Raw genomic sequence first — 26,232 nt, 5'->3', positions numbered from 1 at the left:
AGACAAAAAAAACATTTATATAAAAAATATCTAATTGACAGTATATGCAGCGTTTTTCCCCCGTTGTATTGAAAATAGCATTGAATATCGATGTGACATGTTTTGACTCCACCCCTCAAAGAATCGGAATCGAGAATCGAAAAGAACCGGAATCGAAAGTAAGAATCGGAATCGGAATCAGAATCGTTCAAATCAAAACGATGCCCAACCCTACATCCAGCCCTTGTTTCTTAAGCAAAGGCTGAACAACCGCATGCTTAAAACATTTAGGGACCACCCCAGTGTCCAAAGATGAATTGATCAACACTTGGATACTGGGACCAATTATAGGAAAAGTAGATTTTATTATCTCTGAGGGAATAACATCGAGCTAGGAGGAAGTTGTCTTCATCTTCTTTACCAAATCACAAAGCTCCCGTAGAGAGACCTCCTGGAAAGTATGATAAAGCGGACTTGCCAGTGAAACCAAGGACTGATCAAATAGCTGTGAACTTAATAATGAACGAATAGCTAGCACTTTATCAGAAAAGAATGTTAGAAATTTCTCACAAAGATCAGCCGACGGTTCACAATGAAATTGGCAGCTTGGATTTATAACTGAATTTATCGTAGAGAATAAAATTCTAGGTTGATGAAAGTGTGTATTAATTAATTATGAAAAATAATTTGCTCTAGCTGATTTTGCTGCATTCTGAAACTTAACCAGACACTCTTTGAAAATCTCTAATGACACAGTTAAGCGATCGTGCTTCCATCTCCTCTCTGCTTTGCGACAAGCCTGTCTGAGAGAACGTGCATTATCGTCTAGCCAATAACAAGATTTTCGCTTTGGTTTTTTTCAATTTAAGAGGGGCAATGGAATCTTTCAATTGAGTTGAAAAATTTCAACAGCATTGGCTAAAAATGTCTCGCAAAACTGAGAGGCAGTGAGTGGGCTTATGAAACGAGAAAACGAGCCTACCGACTTATTCACAGCGGTAGGACTCACAACAGGGATCGTAAATACAATGGGCTTATGATCAGAGAATGAAGCAATTTCAGTATATACATTATCTACAAATGTACCATATGACATAATTAAATCCAGAGTATGACCAAGGACATGTGTTGCTTGATTCATAAGTTGAGTAAAACCAAATGACTCTACAGTATTGGAAAACTCAGCAACCAATGGACATCCGGGGCAGCAGACGTGTACATTCAAATCACCCAACATTAACATACGATCATACAGCGGAACAAGTTAAAAAAATCAGAGAAATCACTTATAAATGCGCTTATAATGATCTTGATCATTATATCTTTGTGAGTACAGTCTATAGAGTAATAAACGAACCGGATTGGTCCCTGCAACATGGAGTTATTACAGTTAACGCCCAGAGCCCCCCCTCAGCTAAAACGGCAGCTTTGGGGGCATAAACGTAAAGGGTGTCTTTGTGCCTCTTAACAGACAAAAAAATGCAATTAAAATGTCTGTCCAACATGAATAGGGCCCTTACATGACAACGAGATGCGTTTAGCCACTTAGCCATTGTTTAAATTCACCTGTTGCTAGCTGTTTCTCGCCCTGAAGTCCCGTGGGAACGCCGGTGTAGCAGGAAAAAAAGGCAAATAGTCCAGTTGGAAGAGCGTCATGTGTATGAAAAAGCTATGCTCATCGGCTCGTCGGTTCTCCGTATCGAACGTGTCCAAAAGAAACGGTTTTCGATTCTGTACTGCTGATCCGAGAACCACTGCATGTTCAGTTACACGCACATGCTCAGTATCAACTGCTCGTGAGTTCATCGGTTCTCTCTGCAAAACATGACTCAGTTCAATGAACGGTTGGAGTTACAACATATAATTTAAGACATTCGTTTATTTCTATTTGGAGGGACTGACACTCATGTCAGAATGTAAGCAACTGAAGTAACTTGTGGGATCATCGCTGATTGACGCGAAACGTTTAGTCCGATTCAGTCCGATTCAGTCCTGAAAAAGAACCGGTTAAAAAGAATGATTAATTCGTGAACCGGACATCACTAGAGTGATGATCCGATCGGGCTCACAAGTGAAGAAGAAATGGTACATGTTTGTGCCTTTCCAAATTGTGGCAACAGAATGCGAAAATTTGCAGCGAACACTAACTTACACAGACACAACACAGCGGGGCCGGTTGAAGAAAAATGCCATTCTGTGGTCGAAGACGGGTGCAACTGAGGTAATGTAAACTTTATTTATCCTCCCATTTGGACACACGGTTTGAGGAAAGATGTGCGGTAATAAAATCAAGGACAAGGACAGCCAGGAACCTTGGAGTTGTGATTGATGACCAGTTAAACTTCACTGACCACATTACTGCAACGGTCCTGCAGATTTGCTTAATACAACATTAGAAAGATTAGACCCTTTCTATCAGAACAGGCTGCACAACTCCTGGTTCAAGCTCTTGTTCTCTCCAGACTGGATTATTGTAATGCTCTTCTGGCTGGGCTTCCAGCATGCACTATCAAACCCTTGCAGCTGATCCAGAATGCAGCGGCGAGAGTGGTCTTTAATGAGCCGAAGAGAGCGCATGTTACGCCTCTCTTCATCAAACTGCACTGGTTGCCAATTGCTGCTCGCATCAAATTCAAGGCACTAGTTATCGCCTACAAAACAACCACTGGCTCTGCACCAATATACCTAAACTCACTTGTTCAGACTTACACACCCTCCAGAAGCTTGCGTTCTGCGAGTGAGCGGCGCCTCGTGGTTCCATCCCAAAGAGGCATGAAATCGCTCTCGCGGACATTTTCCTGGACCGTTCCCACCTGGTGGAATGACCTGCCGATCTCAATTCGTGCTGCCAAGTCTGTAGCCATTTTTAAAAAACATCTTAAGACACATCTTTTTCAATTGCACTTGACCAATACAGAATAGCACTTACCACAGCAACGACCAAAAAGCGTACACTCCTGGATCATATCTATGTCTCTCATCCGGATTTGTGCCTTCAGGCGGGTATGTTATATAGTTATCATAACTATCAAAATCCAGTGTTCTGTTTTTTGCGTACGTGAGTTTTTGTTGTAGATGGCTATTGCTGCGCGTTTAGCTAGAATGCCATACAAAACCAACCCATTGGGCCACTGAATCCGCATTAACGACAACAGCTGGGGCAACAGCCTTAGTCCTAATGGGTTGTTATCATAGCTATCAAAATCCAGTGTTCTGTATTTTGCGTACGTGAGTTTTTGTTGTAGATGTCTATATAAAAATATATAAAAATATATATAAAAATAAAAAATAAAAAATATATATATTTTTTTATATATAAAATATATAAAATATATAAAAATATAATTATAAAATATATAATTATAAAATATTTTATAAAATATATAAAAATAAAAAAAATTGTGTAACTGTGCTAATTAATTGAGATTTCTTACAGCTCTTATGGGTCCTGCACACTGTGCGATTTTCAAAATCCTTTGCGAATGTCCCTTGTCAGACTGTACGAACATGATCGCCATGTCACACTGTAAGATCTCAGTTGACATTAATGTCAGACTGCACGATAGTGAAGGCGGGCTAAAAACGGACGCGTGCAAGAAACTCACCTGGAGTTTTATATCATCAATGAATGACTCGTTTGGTGACGGTGAGCTGCATTACACGCGGGACACTGCTGGCTACAAAGAAATCTCTTGCTCTCGTTTTAGTCATAGTTTGTCTTGAAAAACTGAGATATTTGACTGTCGTCGTAGGAGAAGTCACACTGCAGGATTCTGTGCCAAATCTCCTGACACTGCCAGAATTTCGTCTGAGGTAAAATTTGATCGCAGCGCTCATTAATCGGCTGCCGGTGAACATGTCAAACTAACGACCAAAGACTTCAGATTTTAGCCTAGGATCAGAGGAATCTTTTAGGATTTGCTAAATTTGTCTCAGACGGCCAAATCGTGGCCAAAATCGCACAGTGTGCACCCGGCTTTACAGGTTGTTGGCCTTGTCTGTTTTGTTGCTTCTATTGCTCTCCCCTTTTTTGTAAGTCGCTTTGGATAAAAGCGTCTGCTAAATGATTAAATGTAAATGTAAAATAATCATGCTTTACACACACAACGCTCTTCCCAACTGGACTATTTGCCTTTTTTTCCGGCTACCCCTGAGTTCCCACGGGACTTCAGCGCGGGATACAGCTAGCCGTCTAACACACTGTTTAGATGAATTTAAACAATGGCTAAGTGGCTAAACGCATCTCGTTGTCATGTAAGGGCCCTGTTCATGTAAGACAGACATTTTAATTGCATTTTGTGTCTGTTCAGAGGCACAAAGACACCCTTTACGTTTATGCCCCCAAAGCTGCCGTTTAGGCTCTGGGCATTAACTGTAATAACTCCGCGTTGCAAGCACCAATCCGGTTTGTTTATTTTTTCAATAGACTATACTCACAAAGGTATAACGATCAAGACAAATTTAAAAATTCCCCGGAGTTTTAAGGTGCAGATCCACTTGTCCGTGCAACACTTCTGTCGCGCCACACTCCACTTTATTCCTATGGGTGACGTCAAGCGACTTGATACCCCCATAGTGAAGCGACTTTACTTGATGTCCGCATAGCATTCCGGAAAGGCAGCGCTGCATTTGAACCGATTTGAACGTAAAAATGAGGGGAAGCGTCACAACATCACGCTTCAGTTGTGTCGCAAAAGTTGATCTCCGCGGTTACAGGCAGAAAAAACAGACTCTTTTAACACTTTTAAAAGGTAAGACTTTAAAATTTTTAAAATTTGCATATTACCAGTGCATCTGAATCAAATTAACAGTGTATTAAAGTATACTCGATGATTATTGCTCTCTAAATTAGTAGTTTTAGGGGATATTAGTAGATAAAAGAATAGGCTTGAATATGTTATTTGATAAAGTTAGTAGTACATAAACCACCAACTGCCTATTAACATTGGAATGAGTGAGCGGTGGGAGGAAGTGGCAAAATGAGAATATCCGTTTTACACCTTATTAAATGTGCAATAAAGAAAGGGAAAGCATATTTGAGTAGGCAAAACCATATGGGTGGAGTTTTTTAGGCCTTGTGATTCTGTTGACTAGCCTGTTACATCTATATTCTGTTTTTCAGCTCGGCTGATTTTTGTGTTGATTGTAGAAAAGGGAAGTTTATAAGAAGATTAAAAAAACAATGCTTAAAAGCAGCAAGCCATTTTAAAACAAAAACAAATCATACGCAGCTAAATAGGGAATAATACTAAATACCAACCGTATTATATACTACTACTACTACTGTATAATACATAGATTCTCCTATTTTTGTTCCGTTTATCTTGCTTTCAACACAAGAAAGCACAAAGAGGATGCAGTGTGATCCTGCAATGATGCTGTACCCTAACCCTGAGTCTCACCTCCTTAGATTTTGCAAGCCTTTGCTTACTCATTTATAAAGGGTTAGTTCACTCCAAAAGGAACTTTTTTTTTCATAATTTACTCGCCCTTTTGTGCGTGTTCAAAAGAAGAAAGAAACTTATACAGGTTTTGATGGAACAACTTGAGGGTGAGTAAATGATGACAATTTTAATTTTGGAGTAAACTATCCCTTTAACCTTTAATAAACATCACACTTCCCAGTGTTGTTTTTTAATGGAAAAGAGATTCAGATTCAAGCATGATTAGCGCACAATTTAGCACAAAATCTTTGGTTCTATTTAGATTGCTCCTGTTGACTTGAGCATATTTCCTCCTCTCCAAACATTCATACTCATTCTCTGAGCGACTGGATCATCCCCATGCAGCACTGCAAGCCAGAGTGGAGACTACAAAAACAGCATGGAGGAAAGGACATTCTTGACATGCAATTTATTAAACATCCATCGCGCTAAATCAGTGCAAACGTTTTTTTGGACTGATTTCATGTCAGGTGGTACAACCAAACGGTAGTTGTACCACCTGACATTGAAAGTGTACCAACCTATCCATACTTGAAATTAGCAATGTATTAATATTTGAGAGACAAACCTTGGTTTACAAACCTATTACTTTGTCAATACATAATAAAAGAGCTGTGTTTGTAGTCATGTTACCCTGACATACAAATTACTGGACAAAAGTTTCTCAGCAGCTTTAAAATTATGCCATAATATTTTGATAATATATTTATTTGATAATATATTTATTTATTTAATTGTTTATTATGTCTTAATAATATAATAAAACATAATAATAATAATAATAATAATAATAATAATAATAATAATAATAATAAACTAATAATATACACTCACCCAAAGGATTATTAGGAACACCTGTTCAATTTCTCATTAATGCAATTATCTAAACAACCAATGCGAAAATGCCTTGTTGATGCTAGAGGTCAGAGGAGAATGGGCCGACTGATTCAAGCTAAAAGAAGATCAATTTTGACTGAAATAAACACTCGGTACAACCCAGGTATGGAGCAAAGCATTTGTGAATGAAGCCACAACACGCACAACCTTGAGGCGGATGGGCTACAACAGCAGAAGACCCCACCGGATACCACTCATCTCCACTACAAATAGGAAAGAGAGGCTACAATTTGCACGAGCTCACCAAAATTGGACAGTTAAAGACTGGAAAATGTTGCCTGTTCTGATGAGTCTCGATTTCTGTTGAGACATTCAGATGGTAGAGTCAGAATTCGGTGTAAACAGAATGAGAACATGGATCCATATTGCCTTGAGACCACTGTGCAGGCTGGTGGTGGTGGTGAAATGGTGTGGGGAATTTTTCTTGGCACACTTTTGGCCCCTTGGTGCCAATTGGGAATCGTTTAAATGCCACGGCCTACCTGAGCATTGTTTCTGACCATGTCCATCCCTTTATGATCGCCATGTACCCATCCTCTGATGGCTACTTCCAGCAGGATAATGCACCATGTCACAAAGCTTGAATCATTTCAAATTGGTTTCTCGACCATGATAATGAGTTCACTGTACTAAAATGGCCCCCACAGTCACCAGATCTCAACCCAATAGAGCATCTTTGGGATGTGGTGGAACAGGAGCTTCGTACCCTGGATGTGCATCCCACAAATCTCCATCAAATGCAAGATGCTATCCTATCAATATGGGCCAACAATTCTAAAGAATGCTTTCAGCACCTTGTTGAATCAATGCCACTTAGAATTAAGGCAATTCTGAAAGCGAAAGGGGGTCAAACTGAGTGTTAGTATGGTGTTCTTAATAATCCTTTAGTTGTGTATGTATGTATGTATGTGTGTGTGTGTGTGTGTGTGTGTGTGTGTGTGTGTGTGTGTGTGTGTGTGTGTGTGTGTGTGTGTGTGTGTGTGTGTGTGTGTGTGTGTATATATATATATTGAAATCAATTAATTTATTGACTATAAATTACAGCTCTGTCTCTCATTGGCCCTCATTTATCAAAAGTGCGTACACCAAATTTCCAGCGTACACCTTGCGTACACCCAAACCCACGGTGACTTTGAGATTTATCAATATGGACGTTGGCGTACGGCACGCTCAAATCCTACGCCAGCTCAGGAGGTGGTGTACGCACGTTTGAGTTAGTGTGAAAATGCGCAGAAAAACAATTCCTAACACCACAAAACGCACTGACAAAGATATGCTATATTATGACCCATTGTTAAAAACAACAACAACATTCAGTGTTTATTTTTGTGCAACATGAACGTCAATGTTTAATTTGTGTGACTTTACCAAAGCGTTTGATTTGTAGGCATATGTATTCCTCCAGTCGCGAGCCTGTGCGCTTTACCTGACGGTTCAGGCCCGCCTGGCCCGGCAGCTGCGCACGGACTGGGACTAAAATAATTCAGACTGACAAAATAATAAAAATGACCTTCTTCTTTTAAATAATAAAATCAATAAAAACGACATTCTTCTTCTAAATAACAAGCGTCATTAAGAATAATAGTCATAATAATAAGAAGAAGAATCTTACAAATTGTCATGTAATTATTAATGTGAATGAATGGTAGTACCATTCACATCATCATCACTATTGTACACCCCAATACATGTGCCGTGATACGAAATTAAATGCTAATTGTTTCAAAACGTGCTGTAAAATAATGCAGTGTGGTGGTAATTTATCATCCAAACAGCTATTTAAACTGCTGGAGTGCGCTTCTCAACCCCCACACTATTAAGATACCATAATTTGGGTCCATATTTTGTTTTTGTAGGTGCCTTTAATTCCACTCTTAAACTCCTAAATAAAACAATTTCATTTTTTTCCCCCACTTCCCTGGTGATGGTCTCGATGGGCGCGTCTCAATCATCTCACTAGTTCAGTAGTCAGGGCACTGATCAGGGAGTCAGCCCATTGACTTATGTCCTAATCAGTGCCCTGAATAGTGGACTAGCGAGATGATTTAGCGCGTCCGATCTCCACGTCGGAGAAGTTTCGCTTCTTTGCCGTCTTCTGTTTGTCCATGGCGTAAAATGAGGGCGTGGGAGAGGCGGAGACTTGAATATATAGGGGCGTGTTATTCTAATGACGATCATTTTCAGCCGCCACATTTATTAAGGGCAAGTATTGCGTACACCTGGATTGCAGAGGTACGCACAGCTTCATAAATCAGGCGGTGAGAGGAGTGTAAGCATAATCTTACGCCAACATATACACCAGTTTCTACGCAATATTGATAAATGAGGGCCATTCTGTTTGAATGGGCGCTAAATGAGTGGACACACCCCCTACAGCTGATTGGCTCTCTCTCTCTCTCTCTCTCTCTCTCTCTCTCTCTCTCTCTCTCTCTCTCTCTCTCTCTCTCTCTCTCTCCTCCCCCATTATGAGTGGACACGCCCCCCCTACAGCTGATTGGCTCTCTCTCTCTCCTCCCCCATTATGAGTGGACACCCCCCCCCCTACAGCTGATTGGCTCTCTCTCTCTCCTCCCCCATTATGAGTGGACACCCCCCCTACAGCTGATTGGCTCTCTTTCTCTCCTCCCCCATTATGAGTGGACACCCCCCCCTACAGCTGATTGGCTCTCTCTCTCTCCTCCCCCATTATGAGTGGACACCCCCCCTACAGCTGATTGGCTCTCTCTCTCTCCTCCCCCATTATGAGTGGACACCCCCCCTACAGCTGATTGGCTCTCTTTCTCTCCTCCCCCATTATGAGTGGACACACGCCTCCCTACAGCTGATTGGCTCTCTCTCTCTCTCTCTCATCCCCCATTATGAGTGGACACACGCCTCCCTACAGCTGATTGGCTCTCTCTCTCCTCCCCCATTATGATTGGACATGCCCCCTGCTGCTTATTGGCTCTCTCTCTCTCCTCCCCCATTATGAGTGGACACGCCTCCCTACAGCTGATTGGCTCTCTCTCTCTCTCCTCCCCCATTATGATTGGACATGCCCCCTGCTGCTTATTGGCTCTCTCTCTCTCCTCCCCCACTATGAGTGGACACGCCTCCCAACAGCTGATTGTCTCTCTCTCTCTCCTCCCCCATCATGATTGGACATGCCCCCTGCTGCTTATTGGCTCTCTCTCTCTCCTCCCCCATTATGAGTGGACACGCCACCCTACAGCTGATTGGCTCTCTCTCTCTCCTCCCCCATTATGATTGGACATGCCCCCTGCTGCTTATTGGCTCTCTCTCTCTCCTCCCCCATTATGAGTGGACACGCCTCCCTACAGCTGATTGGCTCTCTCTCTCTCCTCCCCCATTATGATTGGACATGCCCCCTACTGCTCATTGGCTCTCTCTCCCATTATGAGTGGATATGTCACAGTCTTCATAAATTCACATTTTGTTGTTTAAACGGAGATGATAACACAATTTTTTTCAAAAACTTGCACTTTGAAACCTGCTTTCAAAAGTTTGCATTTACAGGCCCTCAAAAAGCGTTGTTGTGTAAATGAATGGCCAAAACAGATGAAAAGTTTTCAGTTTTTAGTTTAAAAATGTATCGCGTAAACAGCTCTTTAAATGTCATTGTAACGTACAACAGTCAATATAATTATTTTATCATAACACATTTTGTGATCAGAAAAAAATCCTTAATACACCCTTCATATCCCAATTATTAATACCCAAGACTTTTTAATGCTTTTCAATGAGGGTCAAATTCAACTCAAGAATCACAGGTGGAATGTGAGCCAGTAGGAGATTTAATAAACAAACTGGGAGGACAATGATTATCTTGACACCTTACAGATGGTCATGATTCATCAGTAAGAACCTCTCTATCGTGAGCGGTCAGACAGGTACTGCACACAAGTGTCTGCAGAAGAACCTCCTTATCCTTACGAGATCTACAGGGATGCAAGTTTGTTTGAACTGTGGTTTCACTGGTGGCTGTTGCCATGCCAACCCTCCTCTCCCTGATTCTTCCTCTATATTGAGTGCGATTGCAATGCAGAGTGTGGTTCACCAATCACAACCACGATACAACACATCTCTGTCCAGTTAGAGCACTCTTTAACCGTTTCCTCACCTCTATGGGGTGCTCAGAACCGTCACACCACCAAACTAAGCAGGCCCGCTTTGAACTTCTGAAAGTGCTTCATACGCATTGACAGTGATAAGAGAGACATCACAATTGCACACTCTAGCACATATTGGACATTTTAGCTATCAAACCAGCACTGGTGACAGATTCAAAAGAGCTGTCATCTATGGGGGCTGACAGAACTGAAAACCAACTTTTGACAAAAAGTCTCTCGATGTATACTGTACAAAAAAATCCTACAAAAAAATAAATAAACAAAGCACACGAAGGAATACACTTTTGGGGTGATCTTTCAAAAACTGCAACACTAAAAGCATACATAAGCATTGATGGCGCATGAATTTGAGTATTTTAAGAAGCCAAATTACTTTATGCAGCTGAAGCCTTACAGGCTGTTGATAACAGCCAAGCGCGGTGAGTTGTAAAATATTAATGTACCAACAACTGCAATGTCAATTCGACACCAACTCCTGAATCTCAAGATGCAATCAGTGCCACAACATTAATGAAGCACCTGCTAAACCCTGATAATTTCATGCCGATTCAAATTAACATCTGTTACTTATCTATGTTTCAGTCCTTGAACATGAAATACATGAATAAATTAACAAAAGCTAAGGAGGGCAAAGACATTTCTTCTTACTAAAGTACTCAGCAAAAAACCCTTGAAAAATATGAATACATGTGAATTGTACATGGCTGAAAAACACTATTTCTGATCAAATGCAGTTAAAAAATTATGGGATTATTAGGAGACTGAAAGTATAAGGACTTTATCTAATTACGACATGAAATATATTAGAATATTTCGGCAAATATTCAGTAACTTACTTGAATGCTATCATATATGTTCACATTATATGTGCTAATATGATTTCTAAGGTAAAGCCAATTTTATTGTCATGCAAAACAAAAAACACTTACCAATACATGTGCTAGGACGGTTCAATTTAAATGAAATATATCAAAACGCAAAAACCCATTAAACAAAAAAGTATATATTATACGGGAGATGAGATCATTATATAGAGATCTGATCATTTCAAACTATTAGAAACTCCATGATGCAAATTAAATACCATGCCAACTGCAATTTTGAATGCAGTAATATAATTAAATGCTGGGCAAAAGTATGGCACAACATGTAGGCTACTTAATATTTAAATATTAAGTAGCCTAAATATTATAGCCTAAAAAAATAAGTGTTAGGAAATCATAGAGAATATGTAATATGGGCATTGTAAATGTAAAGTGTTGGCCGGTTCTTACCATGCTGTCGTAATGAATGAGCTCCAGCTCGTAGTCCGGAAGAATGTCGCTCCGGTTGTTCACGAGATCCAAAGCCATCTGCGCAGCGGGGAGACACGCTTGACCACCGGGCCATCCTCCACTCATGGGAAACAGAGCTCCGATGTACAGTTTCTTCTTGCCTGCAACCGCACACGGCCAGGGGAGAAAGATAAGCAGCGCGTAAAGAAGAGCCAAGCCTCTCCAATCTCCCCCCAAGGTCCTGATCCTCTCCGTGTATGCCATCAATATCCAATTCGATATGTATACGTTTTGAACTTAAACTGTGCTTTTGTGTCCGAAGCCGAAAGTGTCAGCACGTGCGATGTGTCCAGTTTGCGTATGGATGGAACGCGCGAAAACAGCAGCACTGAACACTTTAAGCGAAAAGTAATATTTAGACGCACACGTGTCAATCCTTGTCAGAACATGAAATTGCTGGATATTAGTTGGGATTGAAATGTTTGCATTATAGTTATGTTTTCATCGCTGGTGTCTGTCAGGCATGGCACTGAGCTCTTATCGTCTTAATTGAGAGTTTAATGCAGTTATTGAATCCTCTTTATCGCGTTCTTGGAGATTGTTTAGTCTAGCGAACGTTTAGAATCTTTAGACTCTTTGGAATCTTTAAACTCTGTTTAATCTTATTAATATAATCTACAGACTCTTCAGAATATATTAAGTTCGAACTTGTTTAGTTTTCCGAACCTTTTGGAACATCATTTTCAGAAATGTTGAAATATTTTTAATTCTTTTTATTTTTTTATCTTTTAAAATCTTCTGGGTAGTTCAGACTCCGACACCAAATCCCTGATGTCCTGTCACAGAATGCGCTTCAACATAAACCAACTCTCCAAACTCTCCAAACATGTAAAAACACAAACTATAGAAATCACGCGTTCATTGTTTGGTACAAAACCAATGCGTCAGTTATAAACAGTGTGTTTGTAGTAAAGCTATGCTCGTGGGTCACGACAAGAGAAAAAAAAACAGGTGGTGATGAGCGACATGTTCGGTCAGAACGCGCTCCGCAAATCCTCTGGCGTTGCTTTATTTACCGCGCCGCTCACGAAACGTGATTGAGTTTTAAGCTGTGTCGAGCATATTATCCCGTCATCTGATCAGAATATAGGAAAATAACTATTGTGCTGCGGCATAATCCTTTAATCCGCCGAGAAGAGAAGGGGAAAGATTAACCACCAAATACAGAGATCCGTCCTCAGAGCAGACAGCAGAGAACTGAGGTACTGACAGACGAACAGGACTGTTGTATAGCAGGAAAGGGGCGGGGTTAAAGTAAACGCTCTCTTCTGAATCAGAATCACTTTCACTGAATCAGAATCATTTTTAAAAGTCATACACAGGTGATTCATTTTCGATACAGCAAAGCTGTCTACCCAAGCTGTCTATCTATACACCCTTCCTCCGTCTGCCTTTCCATCCATCCATCCATCTCTGTCTATCTTTTTTAATTCCTTTCTTTCTGTCTCTCTTTCTTTCTTTGTAACTGCCTCTCTTATTTTTTTATTTTATTTATATCTATCTTTTTTCTTTGTAACTCTTTCTTTTTTCTTTGTAACTGTCTTTCTTTGTATTTGTCTTTAAATCTTTCTTTCTGTTTCTTTCTCTTTCTTTGTAGCCCAACTCTTTCTTTCTTTCTTTCTTTCTTTCTTTCTTTCTTTCTTTCTTTCTTTCTTTCTTTCTTTCTTTCTTTCTTTCTTAACTGTCTATTTCTTCACGGTGCCACTGCTGTTAATCCTTCAATTTAATCATGAAAATGTAATCATTTTGGATTTTAAATATTTTTGGGGGGGTTGGTTGTATCTGTCAATTATTGAATTTCATTTTAGTGCAAGCTAAATTATTCACAGTGCTTCACTTTTTCCACATTTGACATGATTGAAATGGCATTTGTTTGAAATCTTTGCAAATTTATTACAAATGAAAAATGAAGAAAAAAAACACAAAAGTATTAATAAGTACATAAGTGCATAAGTATTCATAGCCTTTGCTATGACACTCAAATTTTAACTCAGGTGCTCCTGTTTCCACTGATCATCCTTGAAATGTTTATACAACTTGATTGGAGTCCACCTTTGGTCAATTCAGTTGATTGGAAATTATTTGGAAAGGCACAAACCTGTCTATATAAGGTCCCACAGTTAACAGTGCATGTAAGAGAACAAACCAAGCCATGAAGTCCAAGGAATTGTCTGTAGACTTCAGAGACAGGACTCTATCGAGGTAAAGATATGGGGAAGGGTAAAGAAACATTTCTGCAGCATTGAAGGCCCCAATGAGCATAGTGGCCTCCATCATCTGTAAATGGAAGAAGTTTGTAACCACCAGGACTCTCCCTAGATCTGGCCGCCTGGCCCATTTAAGCAATTTGGGGGAAAAGGGCTTTAGTCCGGGAGAGGACAAGGACCCAATGAGCTTCTGCATTTCACTGAGGGTGTGGAGAGAGGAGAACCTTCCAGAAGAACAACCATCTCTGCAGCACTCCATCCATCAGACCTGTATGGTAGAGTGGCCAGACGGCACAAGATAGCCCACCTGGAGTTAGTCAAAAGGCACATTAAGAACTCTCAAACCATGAAAAGCGTCAAGTATGGAGGAAACCAGGCACCACTCATCACCTGGCCTATACCATCCCTACAGTAAAGAATGGTGGTAGCAGCATCATGCTGTGGGGATGTTTTTCAGTGGCAGGAACTGGGAGACTAGTAAGAGTTAAGGGAAAGATGATTGCAAAATGTACAGACACCCTTGAAGAAACCCTGCTCCAGAGGGCTCTGGACCTCAGACTGGGGTAAAGGTTCATCTTCCAACAGGACAACGACCCTAAGCACACAGCCAAGATAACAAAGGAGTGGCTACGGGACAACTCTGTGAATGTCCTTGAGTGGCCCAGCCAGAGCCCAGACTTGAACCCGATTGAAGATCTCTGGAGAAATCCAGATGATGCACCGACGCTCCTCATCCAACCTGGTGGAGCTTGAGAGGTCCAGCAAATAAGAATGGAAGAAACTGCCCAAAAATAGGTGTGCCAAGCTTGTAGCATCATACTCAAGAAGTCTTGAGGCTGTGATTGGTGTCAAGGTGTTTCAACAAAGTAATGAACAAAGGCTGTGAATACTTATGTACATGTGATTTGTTTCATTTTTAATACAGTTGCAAAGATTTCTTTCACATTGCCATAATGGGCTATTGTTTGTAGAATCTATCTATCTATCTATCTATCTATCTATCTATCTATCTATCTATCTATCTATCTATCTATCTATCTATCTATCTATCTATCTATCTATCTATCTATCCATCCATCCATCCATCCATCCATCCATCCATCCATCCATCGTTCATTTGCATAATGACACCTTACAAAGCATGTCACTTTTGTTGCCCCCACAGCCCTCTGCATTCTTCTATTCACAGTAAAACCACTAAGTAGTAAAACCACAGAGTAGAGATGAAATTGATGACTTGAGCCACCATGAATTTCAGGACCTGAGACACTACGGTGACATTTGGAGCTCCCTTTGAATCTGCTCTCTCCATATGTCAGTCATTAATTATTCATCCCTGATCTTTAGTTGTTATTTAATAAAAGGCCAGAGGAGTCTCCTGTGAGGATATATAATTACCGTAGTAACTTAACAGAGTCGTAGTTTATGTGATAACTAAATTTGTTTACAAAACAGAATGATATTTTGTGTTCTTGCTTACAAAGCAACTGCCTCCTATAGAGGGGTTTATGGGGCTGACAAACAAAAGGTCACCTTTATGCTGAATTATCCTTTATCAAGCATGGTAAGAGCAATGTAATCACCACCCCGTACACACAGGCTTGAATTCATGCACATAAAAACACACACTGTGTGTGAGATACACACGTAACCTCATATACAGTCATATGCACAGAGGGCAGAAACACACACATATCTACACACTGGCCGAGTGTTAATCTTCAGCCTGCTGAGAGTGCACTAAGTAGGCGGTGATCTCTTGCTGTGAGTTAACAGAGGGAGTCGAGAGAGAGCAAGAGGGAGTCAAGAGAGAGAGAGAGAGAGAGAGAGAGAGAGAGAGAGAGAGAGAGAGAGAGAGAGAGAGAGAGAGAGAGAGAGAGAGAGAGAGAGAGAGTCGAGAGAGAGGGAAGGAGTCGAGAGAGAGCGCATGCATTTGCGTGGCTTGATAGTCTAAATCAGCAGAGCTGAAAGAAATGAAAGGAAATGAAAGAAAGGACAGAGGGGTTGAGAGGAATGGAAGGCAATTAAAGGGAGGGATGGTTGAATGACAGGGTGCTACAGTCGTGCTTGCATGCAGGAGTGCTTGTATTAATGCTGAGAGACTCTGGCAGCCTGAAGAATTATAATGAGATTCTATAGTCTGGAAGTTGACATGAAGTCCTACTACTTCATTCTATTATATCTAAAACTATTTATGAAACAAATATGGATGACTCATCCTGCACTACACAGATCTTTGACCAATCAAATGCTTTCTGTTATGATAATGGCCCTGAGGACTTTCAATTATTCACTTCTCCCAGTCAAAATTGTGAGAAGACCTCAAAAGTAACACATTTTTAGTAAAATCAAAGAAATATTTTTGTTTAATATTATTATTATAATACGTTTATGGTACTAAGAAATATTTATGCAATAAATATTATCCATTTGTTTTTTCCCCACTATTTCTATTGTGCCTTCTTTTATTTTGTCTATGGTAATAGTGTGCACTTAAAATGGACGCAGATGTGTATCTGCAATTACATGGCACTAATGAAGAGTTGATCTTGAAAATGTTTTACATTTTGCACTTTATAGCAGCTTTTTGCACGTCTTTTTGTGGCCTCTGTTGAAGTATAATAAACTATGCTTTTTTAAATTGTTCTTTCTACTTTTTTGACAGTTTTTATAAGACAATCTAATTTATTTAATCCATACAAATAGGTTGTCTTTTTGTTTTCTTTTCAATTTACCACTTTATTGCTTGAGCTTTTTTCCTGCATCACAGCTGATTGGTAGACTATGGCAGCCCATTTAAAGATAAAAAGTCACAATTACTCTTTTTATTTTTATATTTAGTGGCAGAAACGGGCTTCCATAGTAGACTGTACCCCAGCTGATTTTGTATGTGACTATTTTTAGGACAATTTAACCTTTTCAAATAAAAAAAAAAAGCAAATTAAACTGTAATGTAAATGTAAACTTTTCGTCCAAAGGTGACCAAAAAGCCCCAGAGGGTTAAAAATGTATTTGCTTTTCTGTATAACCTATTCAAAAGAACTAGTAGATACAGAAGCATTTAAAAATAGTTACAAACTAAATAAATGGTGACAAGTTGCAGGATCAGTTTCACATATGGGTAGAATGGGGGAAATGCCCCATACCCATGGGGTAAAAAGTTGTTGCTGTTGCTATGGACTACGTTGATGTAGAGTGATGTAGAAGTTTTCACTGTGAAATTACACTGGCGACTTAGCTGAGACAAACCAGGTTTCACGTTAAGTGGCATAATTTTTAAGAGTAAGAAAAAAATGTTCCAAAGCTTGTTGTTTAGCAGAACATCACAGTTACATATGATATAACAGGAGCATGACCTGTAGGTAGGGAGTACTGGTTATTTAAGAAAAATATAATTATATTTTATAAAAAAAAAATCATAGTCTGTGGGATAAAACACCCAGATGGCATCACTTCCCACTATCATAAATACTGTAGTTACCATTCTCTGTTTTTCTATCAAATGTAATCTAACTAGATGGTTGAATCAAAATGTTTGGCTTTTTTCTATTTAAAGGTGCCCTAGAATGAAAAATGTAATTAACATTGCCATAGTGAAATAATAAGAGTACTTGGACATCACATACAGTGAGTCTCAAACACCATTGCCTCCTACTTCTTATGTAAATCTTGTGTATGAAAAACACCAAAGAAAAATAAGTTATTCTCAACATAACACCACCTGTGATGCAATCGCTGGGATCATTAATATGTACGCCCCCAACATTTGCATCTGTCCGAACATGTTCATTGTCAGGCGGAACTGATGGAGCCGAATCATCGGGAAAACAAGCGTCACACGAGGATAGCGGGCAGCTGTCATGGACATACGTCATGTTCCAGGCTCTGCAGGGGACGTGAGGACTTTTCATACCCTTCCCACAGACAAAAAATGTCAACAGTCATGGTTGATGTTTATTATAATCGGATATTGCATCAATTTAATTCAAAATCGTTCATTTGCTCGGCCCATTTCAAGCAAGCTTCGCTCAGCGTCTTAAACTGAAGAAAGGGGCAATTGTATTCCTGCAAGCTTCAAGCACTTATTAGTACAGTAACAACAGGAAACTGCAAGTACCATACAAAACTAAAAAGTGTGTCTAATGACACAGGTTAATATTATTTTGTATTAAAAAATACAACCGTAGATACACATGCCATATTACATTAGTTTAGTTGACGTTTAGTTCCAAACGTCACCTTTTCCACCATATAAGTTAAAACGATATTCATTTGACAAGGCTTTTATTCATTTTTAAAAAAATATATAGATTTATATTTTTAAGAACTTAAGTATGATGTTTTTGCATGCTTGTATTTCAGAGTACATCACAGTCACTGTGTAGCCTACATTGTGACTAACGTAATATAAACTTGCAATATCGGTGGAAAAAAAAAGTCTAAAATGTAGTTTAAAAAAATTAAAACTTGAACAAAAACAACTGGTTTTGGTTTTGTTGGGGGGGACAGTTGCCAGATTTCAGTCATTTAAATCCGCCAATCAGAGCTTTTCTGTGAAAAGAGCACGTATACTATCCGGTGTTTTATCTAAACATGTTCAATCTTGCAACCATAAGCACGCAAGCTCTTTATCGCGTGCGGATGATCTGAAAACACCAATAAACAAGTAAGCTGCATTTTATCAATCTCCATTTGAGATGTTCTGCTTAAAGTGTCATTCAATCGGTCTGTGTTCTGTCAGGACGGTCAGGACTCACGAGCCGCTTCACTGAACAACTGAACTGCTTGAGCTGTGAGCTGCTGAAATAAGCCAATCAGAGCAGAGCTCAACATTAATATTCATGACTCTTCCAAATAAGGCAAAAACAGAGCATTACATCCTAGGGACAATTTATAGGGTTGTAAATGGACCTGTAAAACTGTATCTGGACAATTTTTGCCCTTAAATAAGCCACATACCCTCTATGTAGATATCAGAGAACAATTTAACATATTGTTTCAACTGATTCTAGGGCACCTTTAAATATGACCATTAGCATCAGCTAGCTAGTTAGCCAGCCAGTTAGCATCAGCTATTCAGCATTCATTAGCATTCATATTCATATTTATACTGTTATTTTGGCTTTTCTTTTTAACTTAGCTAAAACATGCTTGTACTCTGATTTCGCTGTAAACGTAGAGACTGGGGGCATTTTGTACTTTTTTGGATTTTTTGCCCCTTCGGTATAAATTCAATTTTTGTTAAAAATCTAATAACATGGAAACTCTAGACATTTTTCACACTTGGTTTATAATTGATGTCACTAAAAACTCGGATAACAATTCTAGAAACATTTAACTCTTGTTTCACAAAAAAAGTTATACAGTCCTTAAGTAGAGGGGGTTCCCCAACCTAGCCTTGTTGCTGATCAAATTCACATCTACATAAAACAACAGTTCTCTCATAATGTAGCAATAAACATAGACACAAAACTGTTCTGGATGCTAAAACAAGATATATATATTAGATCATTTTATAACATTTTATTTATTTTAGTGCTACAGATATATCACTGAAATAATGGAGATTATTTGATGCATTGTGGAATTCACACGACTGATAGTAAAATACAGCCCCCTTGTGGGTGAACAAAGAATTACAATTGAGATTTTCAAATTGGGAATTGTGGTCTGCAATTTGGATTTTATTTAAAAAAATAGCATATTAACATTTTAACATTCTCATTTTATTGTAAGCAGACCAAAGTGGACTATCAAGTGATGAATAGATTATCATGGTCTCTAAAATATTATTTTTGAGTCATTGGAAAAGTGACCTCTTACATGAGAAATGAAAAAAAAAAAAAAAAAACTGAGATGATCTTATGTCTTACCTGTATAGTTACTGTCATCTGATGATGCACAAATGGGGGGGCAAAAGCCACATAGAGTTAAGCTGATTATTCATATTAATAAAACATACTTTTCTGTTTGTGTGATTGACAGTTAACTCAAATCAAATAATATCTTTACTCACAGACACAAAGTGGTTTAGGTGAGTCCCATTTGCCCAGTTTGGTACAGTGAGAGATATTGAGACCCTCCAATAGGAAGCCAGCATGACAGCTGTAATGCAGAACTGTGCCCTCTACTGGCTGTCCAGAGGGCTGAAGCGTCGCCCTCCCATTCTCCAGAGACACCCAGGACCGCGGGCAAACCAATACTGGGAATTTTAGCAACACATCTTTTTAGCACATTTGTATTACCTTAAAATTGCACAGCTTTAAAGTGTTATGCCACTACCAAAACAACACGCCTAAAATTACTAGTTTTAAGTCTTTTCAAGTTTAATTAAATTTAAGTTTAAATTATTTAAACATCCACGTTGATTTTACTTAATTTAAGGCGGCAACCTTTTTACAGTTTTTTTTACAGCTTTCACTGCTTAATATTTAATGTAAATTTCAGGATTCTTGGCATAATTAGACAAATAAAATAAAAATAAAAACATTAAGCAGTAAAATCTTTTTCAACATTGATAATAGGAAGATCATCATGCCTGGTGAGTATTCAGATTTTCCATCACAGTAATAAATTACATTTAAAAAATATTAAAATAGAAAACAGTTAGCATCCTACACGGATACTTAATTAATAAATGGACATTGATTTGCAGTAATTTTATTTTGTGAGAAGAGGCCGTGGAGCGATACGAGAAATAATATAACAGAAATCTGTAAATTATAGAGTTTAGTTCATTATACAAAAGCCTTTGATCTCAGAATGCTGTTATTGACCAATCCGAATCCAGTATTCCAGAAAGTGGTGTAATAAATATAGATATTAATCAAAAGAATGGGACAGCAAGGGCACTTACAGCATCTGCTGAGATTGTTCATGTCAGTCCAGGTTCCATTAGGGAGGCACTTTCGGACCTTGGGCCCCACAATAATTCTGCTTCCTCTACAGATATATTCTATCTCATAGTCTACCGGCAGGATCTGCACACTGCGGATCTACAGAGAGAGAAAGAGAGACGTTTTGTAGATTAAATTAGATGTTGCTAAGGGTCAAAGTCCCATCAGAACTGACATTGATGTTGATGGCTGCCAGTTTAATGTGCTGCCGTAGAATTTTACCTGTTCCTGAGTCAGTCCTCTGTAGCGTATCCCTCCATCTCTGGGGGGACGAATGATTGCACATCCTGAAAGAGTAAGAGAGATGAGGGAGGATGAAAGGAATAGAGAGAATGACAAATGTTTTTTTATTAAGTACAGCCCTGAGAAACAGATCTTTTTAAACATTGCTAACAATTTAATGAACAAGTTAAAAATAATAAGTAACTTATATTTTAGACAGAATATTGCCAGTTTGTTGTCAATTTTTGAAAACAGTTTTAAACAAACCCACAATAAAGTACCAATAAAGTGGATAGCGCTACAACCGACCAGAGCAACCAAGGTGAAGTGGAGCTCGTTGACAGATTAAACTTTCGCCGTATCCGGTCGGAAAAACGCTGAACACATCTTTTTAAGAATGACTTCAGTGCCGTTCTTTGTTCTTTTCTCAGAGAAAAGCTTAACTCCAAGTCTTCCAGAGTCACGGTCAAAGCTGATTTGAAAGACCGCCGTTCGCCAGCTTCTGTGTTTACTGGAAGCACGCAAACGCAACTCGCCCGTCATTATGTTAAGCCCCGCCCACCGACTCTATACTCGATGTGATTGGCCTGACCAGAGTTTGGCGTTTACAGCTCAGAAGTGTATTGAGAGTTGCTGGACGACACTTGCGGCAAATTAGATTTGCTGCCGCTAGGGTGCGTCTAGATTTCTAGGCTACAAATGGACAATTATGATAGACAATAGCCGCATTTCCATTATTTGCGCAAAACATTTGCGATTTTTCTAAATGTTAAAAAAATAAAACAATTGTGTGGGAAGCAGCGAGGCAAGGGACCGTGAGAGCGGGCCGGTGGCGAGTGACCAGGCCTGGACTTTGTTATGGTTTTGTTTATGTTTTGTTATGTGTGTGCGGGCAGTCGTCCGTGAGGGGCTGCCTGCGTTATTTTCAGTTTGTTTATTTATTTATTAAAGTTTGGTGCCGAAACCCAGGAGGAAGGAGGGACATGCTGTCAAAGAGCCCTCGCAGCTGAGGGGGCTCGCAGTGCAGAGGAGTTCTGGCAGCGTAGATGGAGAAGGACCGCGAGTGGCTGCCCGAAGCGTTGGTGCTGGAGCGAGTGAAGATCCGGTGGGATGGAGAAGTCACTGCCGTGCCCCTGGGTCGAGATGGGGTGGCGGCCGTCTTGGAGGGAGCGGAGGAGTCGCCGACGTTCGCCTTGGGCCGGAGCCTGCTGCTGTCCACTATGATGGGGAGGAGCAGGGAACTGCCCTCAATCAGAGGAGCCACCCGCCGAGCGTCCAGTACCATCGCATGGCACCGCGAGGAAGAGCTTCTCGGCTGGTAAGGGCCGAGCGGCAGTGTGTCCGAATTTTCCTCTCTTCACTATCTCGTCCTGTTGCTCTGTCTCCATCTCCCGTTTCTCTCGTCTCAACTGTCCATACCCCAAACGCGGGTGACATTGAGATTGGGCCCCCCAGCCTGCGGGTATGTGGCGAGTTGGACGAGCGAGAGACATGGGAGGAGCAAGTAAGACCAGAGACGTGATTGAGACGGAGCGTCACATGCGGGCCACACCGGTCTCGAGTCCTCTCGTGAGGGAGCTCGGAGGCATAAGGACAAACGACACCAGCGAAGGACGAGAGAGGACCCGGCCTGGATTTTACATTGAGTTTTGTTTACGTTTTGTTATGTGTGTGCGGGCAGTCGTCTGTGAGGGGCTGCCCGCATTACTTTCGTTTTGTTTAAAGGTGCCCTAGAATGAGTTAAAACAATATTTTAAATTGTTCTCTGATATCTACATAGAGGGTATGTGACTTATTTAAGGGTAAACAATTGTCCAGATACGGTTTTACAGGTCCATTTACAAGCCCAGAAATTGTAAGGATGTAATGGTATACTATCAATCATGGAGAGATTATGTGGCCAACCTTATGTTTGATCCTGTTTCTGACAATGATAAAGATTTTGAGGAACAACAAATTGTTTTAAGATTGGAAACGGACGATTTTGAGTGGTAAGTTTAGTCTTTATTTTCAGTAAGACATGCAAAACGTAGCGTCAGTACTATAACTTCAGCTTACATGTGAACTAGCATATACCATTAACTTTACAAGTTAACTCATATCATCAGCAGTCACAACTTTGTTTTTAGCAGTTTAAAAACATTTTAATCATTGTAATGCTTCACTGTTTGATTTTACAAAACTTCTTCCCTTTGAATCACAAATTCTAAACAGCGAACTGGGTAACGTTAGCACACAAATATATTGTTTGTACAGTAGCCTACAGGTTTTTTTTTTTTTTTTTTACAAATTGATGATGCCTTGTCAAATTACTACCTACCAAATTACTACATATTAATGATCCCCAGCGATTGCTGACAGGTGACGTTATGTTGAGAATCGCCTGTTTTTCACAAAAAAAGATTTACACATGAAAAAGGAAATAATGGTGTTTGAGACTAACTGTATGTGATGTCCATGTACTGAACTCTTGTTATTCAACTATGCCATGGTTAATTCAATTTTTCATTCCAGGGCACCTTTAATTATTTAATTAAAGTATTTTGGTTGAACATTCACCAGTTCCTGCCTCCTTCTTTTCCTGAACTAAACCATGCTACAAATTGCTAAATTATGTTTCCATTAACCGATTAGTCAGAATATGAGTCTTTTTGAGACTCTTTTGAGATTTTTGGAGCATGTTTCTACCCGAGCCAGGAAAGACCTCAGTTGGATAGACCTAAAACCAATCAGAGCAACGGAGTAAGTGACGTATTTTGAGCGATGAATAGGCCATGTCCCACATGTGCACTTTCGGTCTTGTAGACTTACAATGGCCGCTGTGTGCGCGTGTCCGTTAAGTCCACGAAACCGCAGCGTGTCCCATTTGTCATTTTAGGTCTCAGAAGGGTGTTCGCGAGCGCCCCCTTTGAGGTCAATATGCGCCTTCGAGTGGCAATTCTGCCGAGCCCGCACTGGTGCGGGTTATGCAGTGGACTTCTTCCTGGCAGTCAAAGCGGCATTCTTTCTTTTGTCACTTCATATTTAATCCCGTCTGTTTCCTGGAAAGATTAGTACACCTCTTCCGTCTTCTGTTTGAGTCATTAGTTCCGTCATCCGTGTCTGATCTGGGCCGGGACAGTCCCATATGCAATGCATGCAGTCCCGAAAACAGAATTGTTTAGTTCACCTCTCGAGTCTTCAGGTTCGAGTCATTCGTTCTCACAGCTCCATAGGCTGAGTGCAGAAGATCCTGTACAGAACCGATGGCCTATGGCGCATGCACGGTCAACACAAAATAAACAATGCTCTCTGAGATAGCTCGTTGTTCCCGAGTCATATTTAAGATTAGTTCGAAAAGAATAAATTGTTCATGAACAACACATTACTAACGCATAGTCGTCAAAAGAACTCAACTGCACGAAGATGAGTGTAAATTATCTTTGCCGATGTTTTAAAAAATACACAGAGTATTTACTAACACAATCATCATTTTTGAGAGAAATAGTGAATGCATATACGAACAAGTTTAGGATCAGAATGAATTCAACCCAAGCGCTCTTTGGTGACGTGGATGATTATATTGCGTTATCTGTCAATCATCGTATAAAATCGTATATACAGTTCCTGTTCGGGCATAATTACCCCACAACGAATCACGTCCAGAACGTTGTGGGGAGGGCTAAATTCAGCTGGCATCCAGGCTATGAAATAATACATTTTGGATATTCCCAGAGAAGCATAAGCTAGAATAGGGAGGAAATAGAGGAAAATAGATTTTTTTATAGCTAAGTTTAAGTGCTCACGGAAGAGATGAGTTTTCAGCTGTCTTTTGAATGCTGTCAGTGATTCAGCATTCCTTATGGAGGTGGGAAGATCATTCTACCAGCAAGGAACAGTAAATGAAAATGTCCTGGAGAGTGATTTCGTGCCTCTCTGTGGTGGTACCACAAGCTGTCGCTCCTTAGCTGCGGAAAGCCTTTTGGTGGGGGTGTGGACTCGTAGGAGCGTGTGGAAGTATGCAAGTGCTGAGTGGATCTGTATGTGAGCGCCAATGCCTTGAACTTGATGCGAGTGGTAGCAAATGAAGAGAGATGAAGAGAAGTGTGATGTGGGCCCGTTTAGGCTCATTGAAGACAAGATGTGCCGCTGCGTTCTGGATCATTTGAAGCCAAGTTTTGATCACACACGATGGAAGCCAAGCCAGAAGCGCATTGCAGTAGTCAAGCCAAGCAGTCTTTGAAATGTGGTCTTCAAAGGACAGCTAGTCATCAAAGGTTACTCCGATACTTCTGACCGACCTTGAAGGGGAAAATCAAGGATGAACCTTGCTGGATAGGGAAGTCGTGTTGTGTAGGAAATGTCGAAGAAAAAGTCTTACGCATTTGAGCCAATCATTTTGAGCCGGACTGCTTTGCCAGTTCTGGTGCTCACATGTCAACGGTTGGTGCTTTTGGCGGTGGACAGGGTCAGCATTAGCAGACTGACTGATCCTCGGCTGTGCTGCTCCATAGGCAACAAACTGCGATGACGTGTGTGATCTGACACTTTCTATCAGAACTAGCATTAACTTCTTGAGCAATTTGAGCTGGAGTAGCTCATCTGTTTGATCGGACCACACGGGCCAGCCTTCGCTCCCTACGTGCATCAATGAGCCCTGGCTGCCCATGACCCTGTCGCCAGTTCACCACTGTTCCTTTCTTGGACCACTTTTGATAGAGACTGACCACAGCAGACCGGGAACACCCCACAAGAGCTGCAATTTTGGAGATGCTCTGATCCAGTCATCTAGCCTTCACAATTTGGCACATGTCAAACTCACTCAAATTCATACACTTGATATATATATATATACACACATTCATGTATGAATTCACATTCATACAAACATTTTACAAATCTTGCAAGGGGTATGTAAACCTATAGAGACGTACTGTATATGACACTGAATTGCTCTGATTCACCAAGATTGTGTAGTCTATATATTGCTTTCGCAATGAAAAGGAGACCTGACATTGCAATCCATTTTTTCCTTCTATAGTTCCGGCAGAACATGATCCCTAGAGGGCTGAGGGCAGATCACTGTTTGAAATCCATGAAACTCAGTTTACAGAATCTAAACAGAAAGCCCTCTGATCTCACAA

The 26,232-nt window shown here is 40.2% G+C and overlaps 1 protein-coding gene across 2 annotated transcripts in view; it reads right to left on the bottom strand.

Moving 5' to 3' along the window:
- gabbr1a (gamma-aminobutyric acid (GABA) B receptor, 1a) overlaps positions 1-26,232 on the bottom strand; it is an 84,691-nt gene that overhangs the window by 55,632 nt on the left and 2,827 nt on the right. Inside the window, exons 3-7 of one of the 2 annotated variants that reach the window (XM_067450353.1) lie at positions 21,110-21,174; positions 20,848-20,986; positions 20,008-20,193; positions 19,865-19,882; positions 11,725-11,885 (exon numbers count right to left, since the gene is read on the bottom strand). In XM_067450353.1, coding sequence (XP_067306454.1) covers positions 11,725-11,885; positions 19,865-19,882; positions 20,008-20,193; positions 20,848-20,986; positions 21,110-21,174 — 569 coding nt within the window. The remainder of the gene's footprint in view (positions 1-11,724; positions 11,886-19,864; positions 19,883-20,007; positions 20,194-20,847; positions 20,987-21,109; positions 21,175-26,232) is intronic. The other variant, XM_067450354.1, reaches the window with a different exon arrangement.

Source organism: Pseudorasbora parva, chromosome 8, assembly GCF_024679245.1.
Source record: "Pseudorasbora parva isolate DD20220531a chromosome 8, ASM2467924v1, whole genome shotgun sequence".
NCBI classification, from domain to species: domain Eukaryota; kingdom Metazoa; phylum Chordata; class Actinopteri; order Cypriniformes; family Gobionidae; genus Pseudorasbora; species Pseudorasbora parva.
Note: the sequence above shows the minus strand (reverse complement) of the source record. Positions and strands in the feature narration are given on the sequence as shown.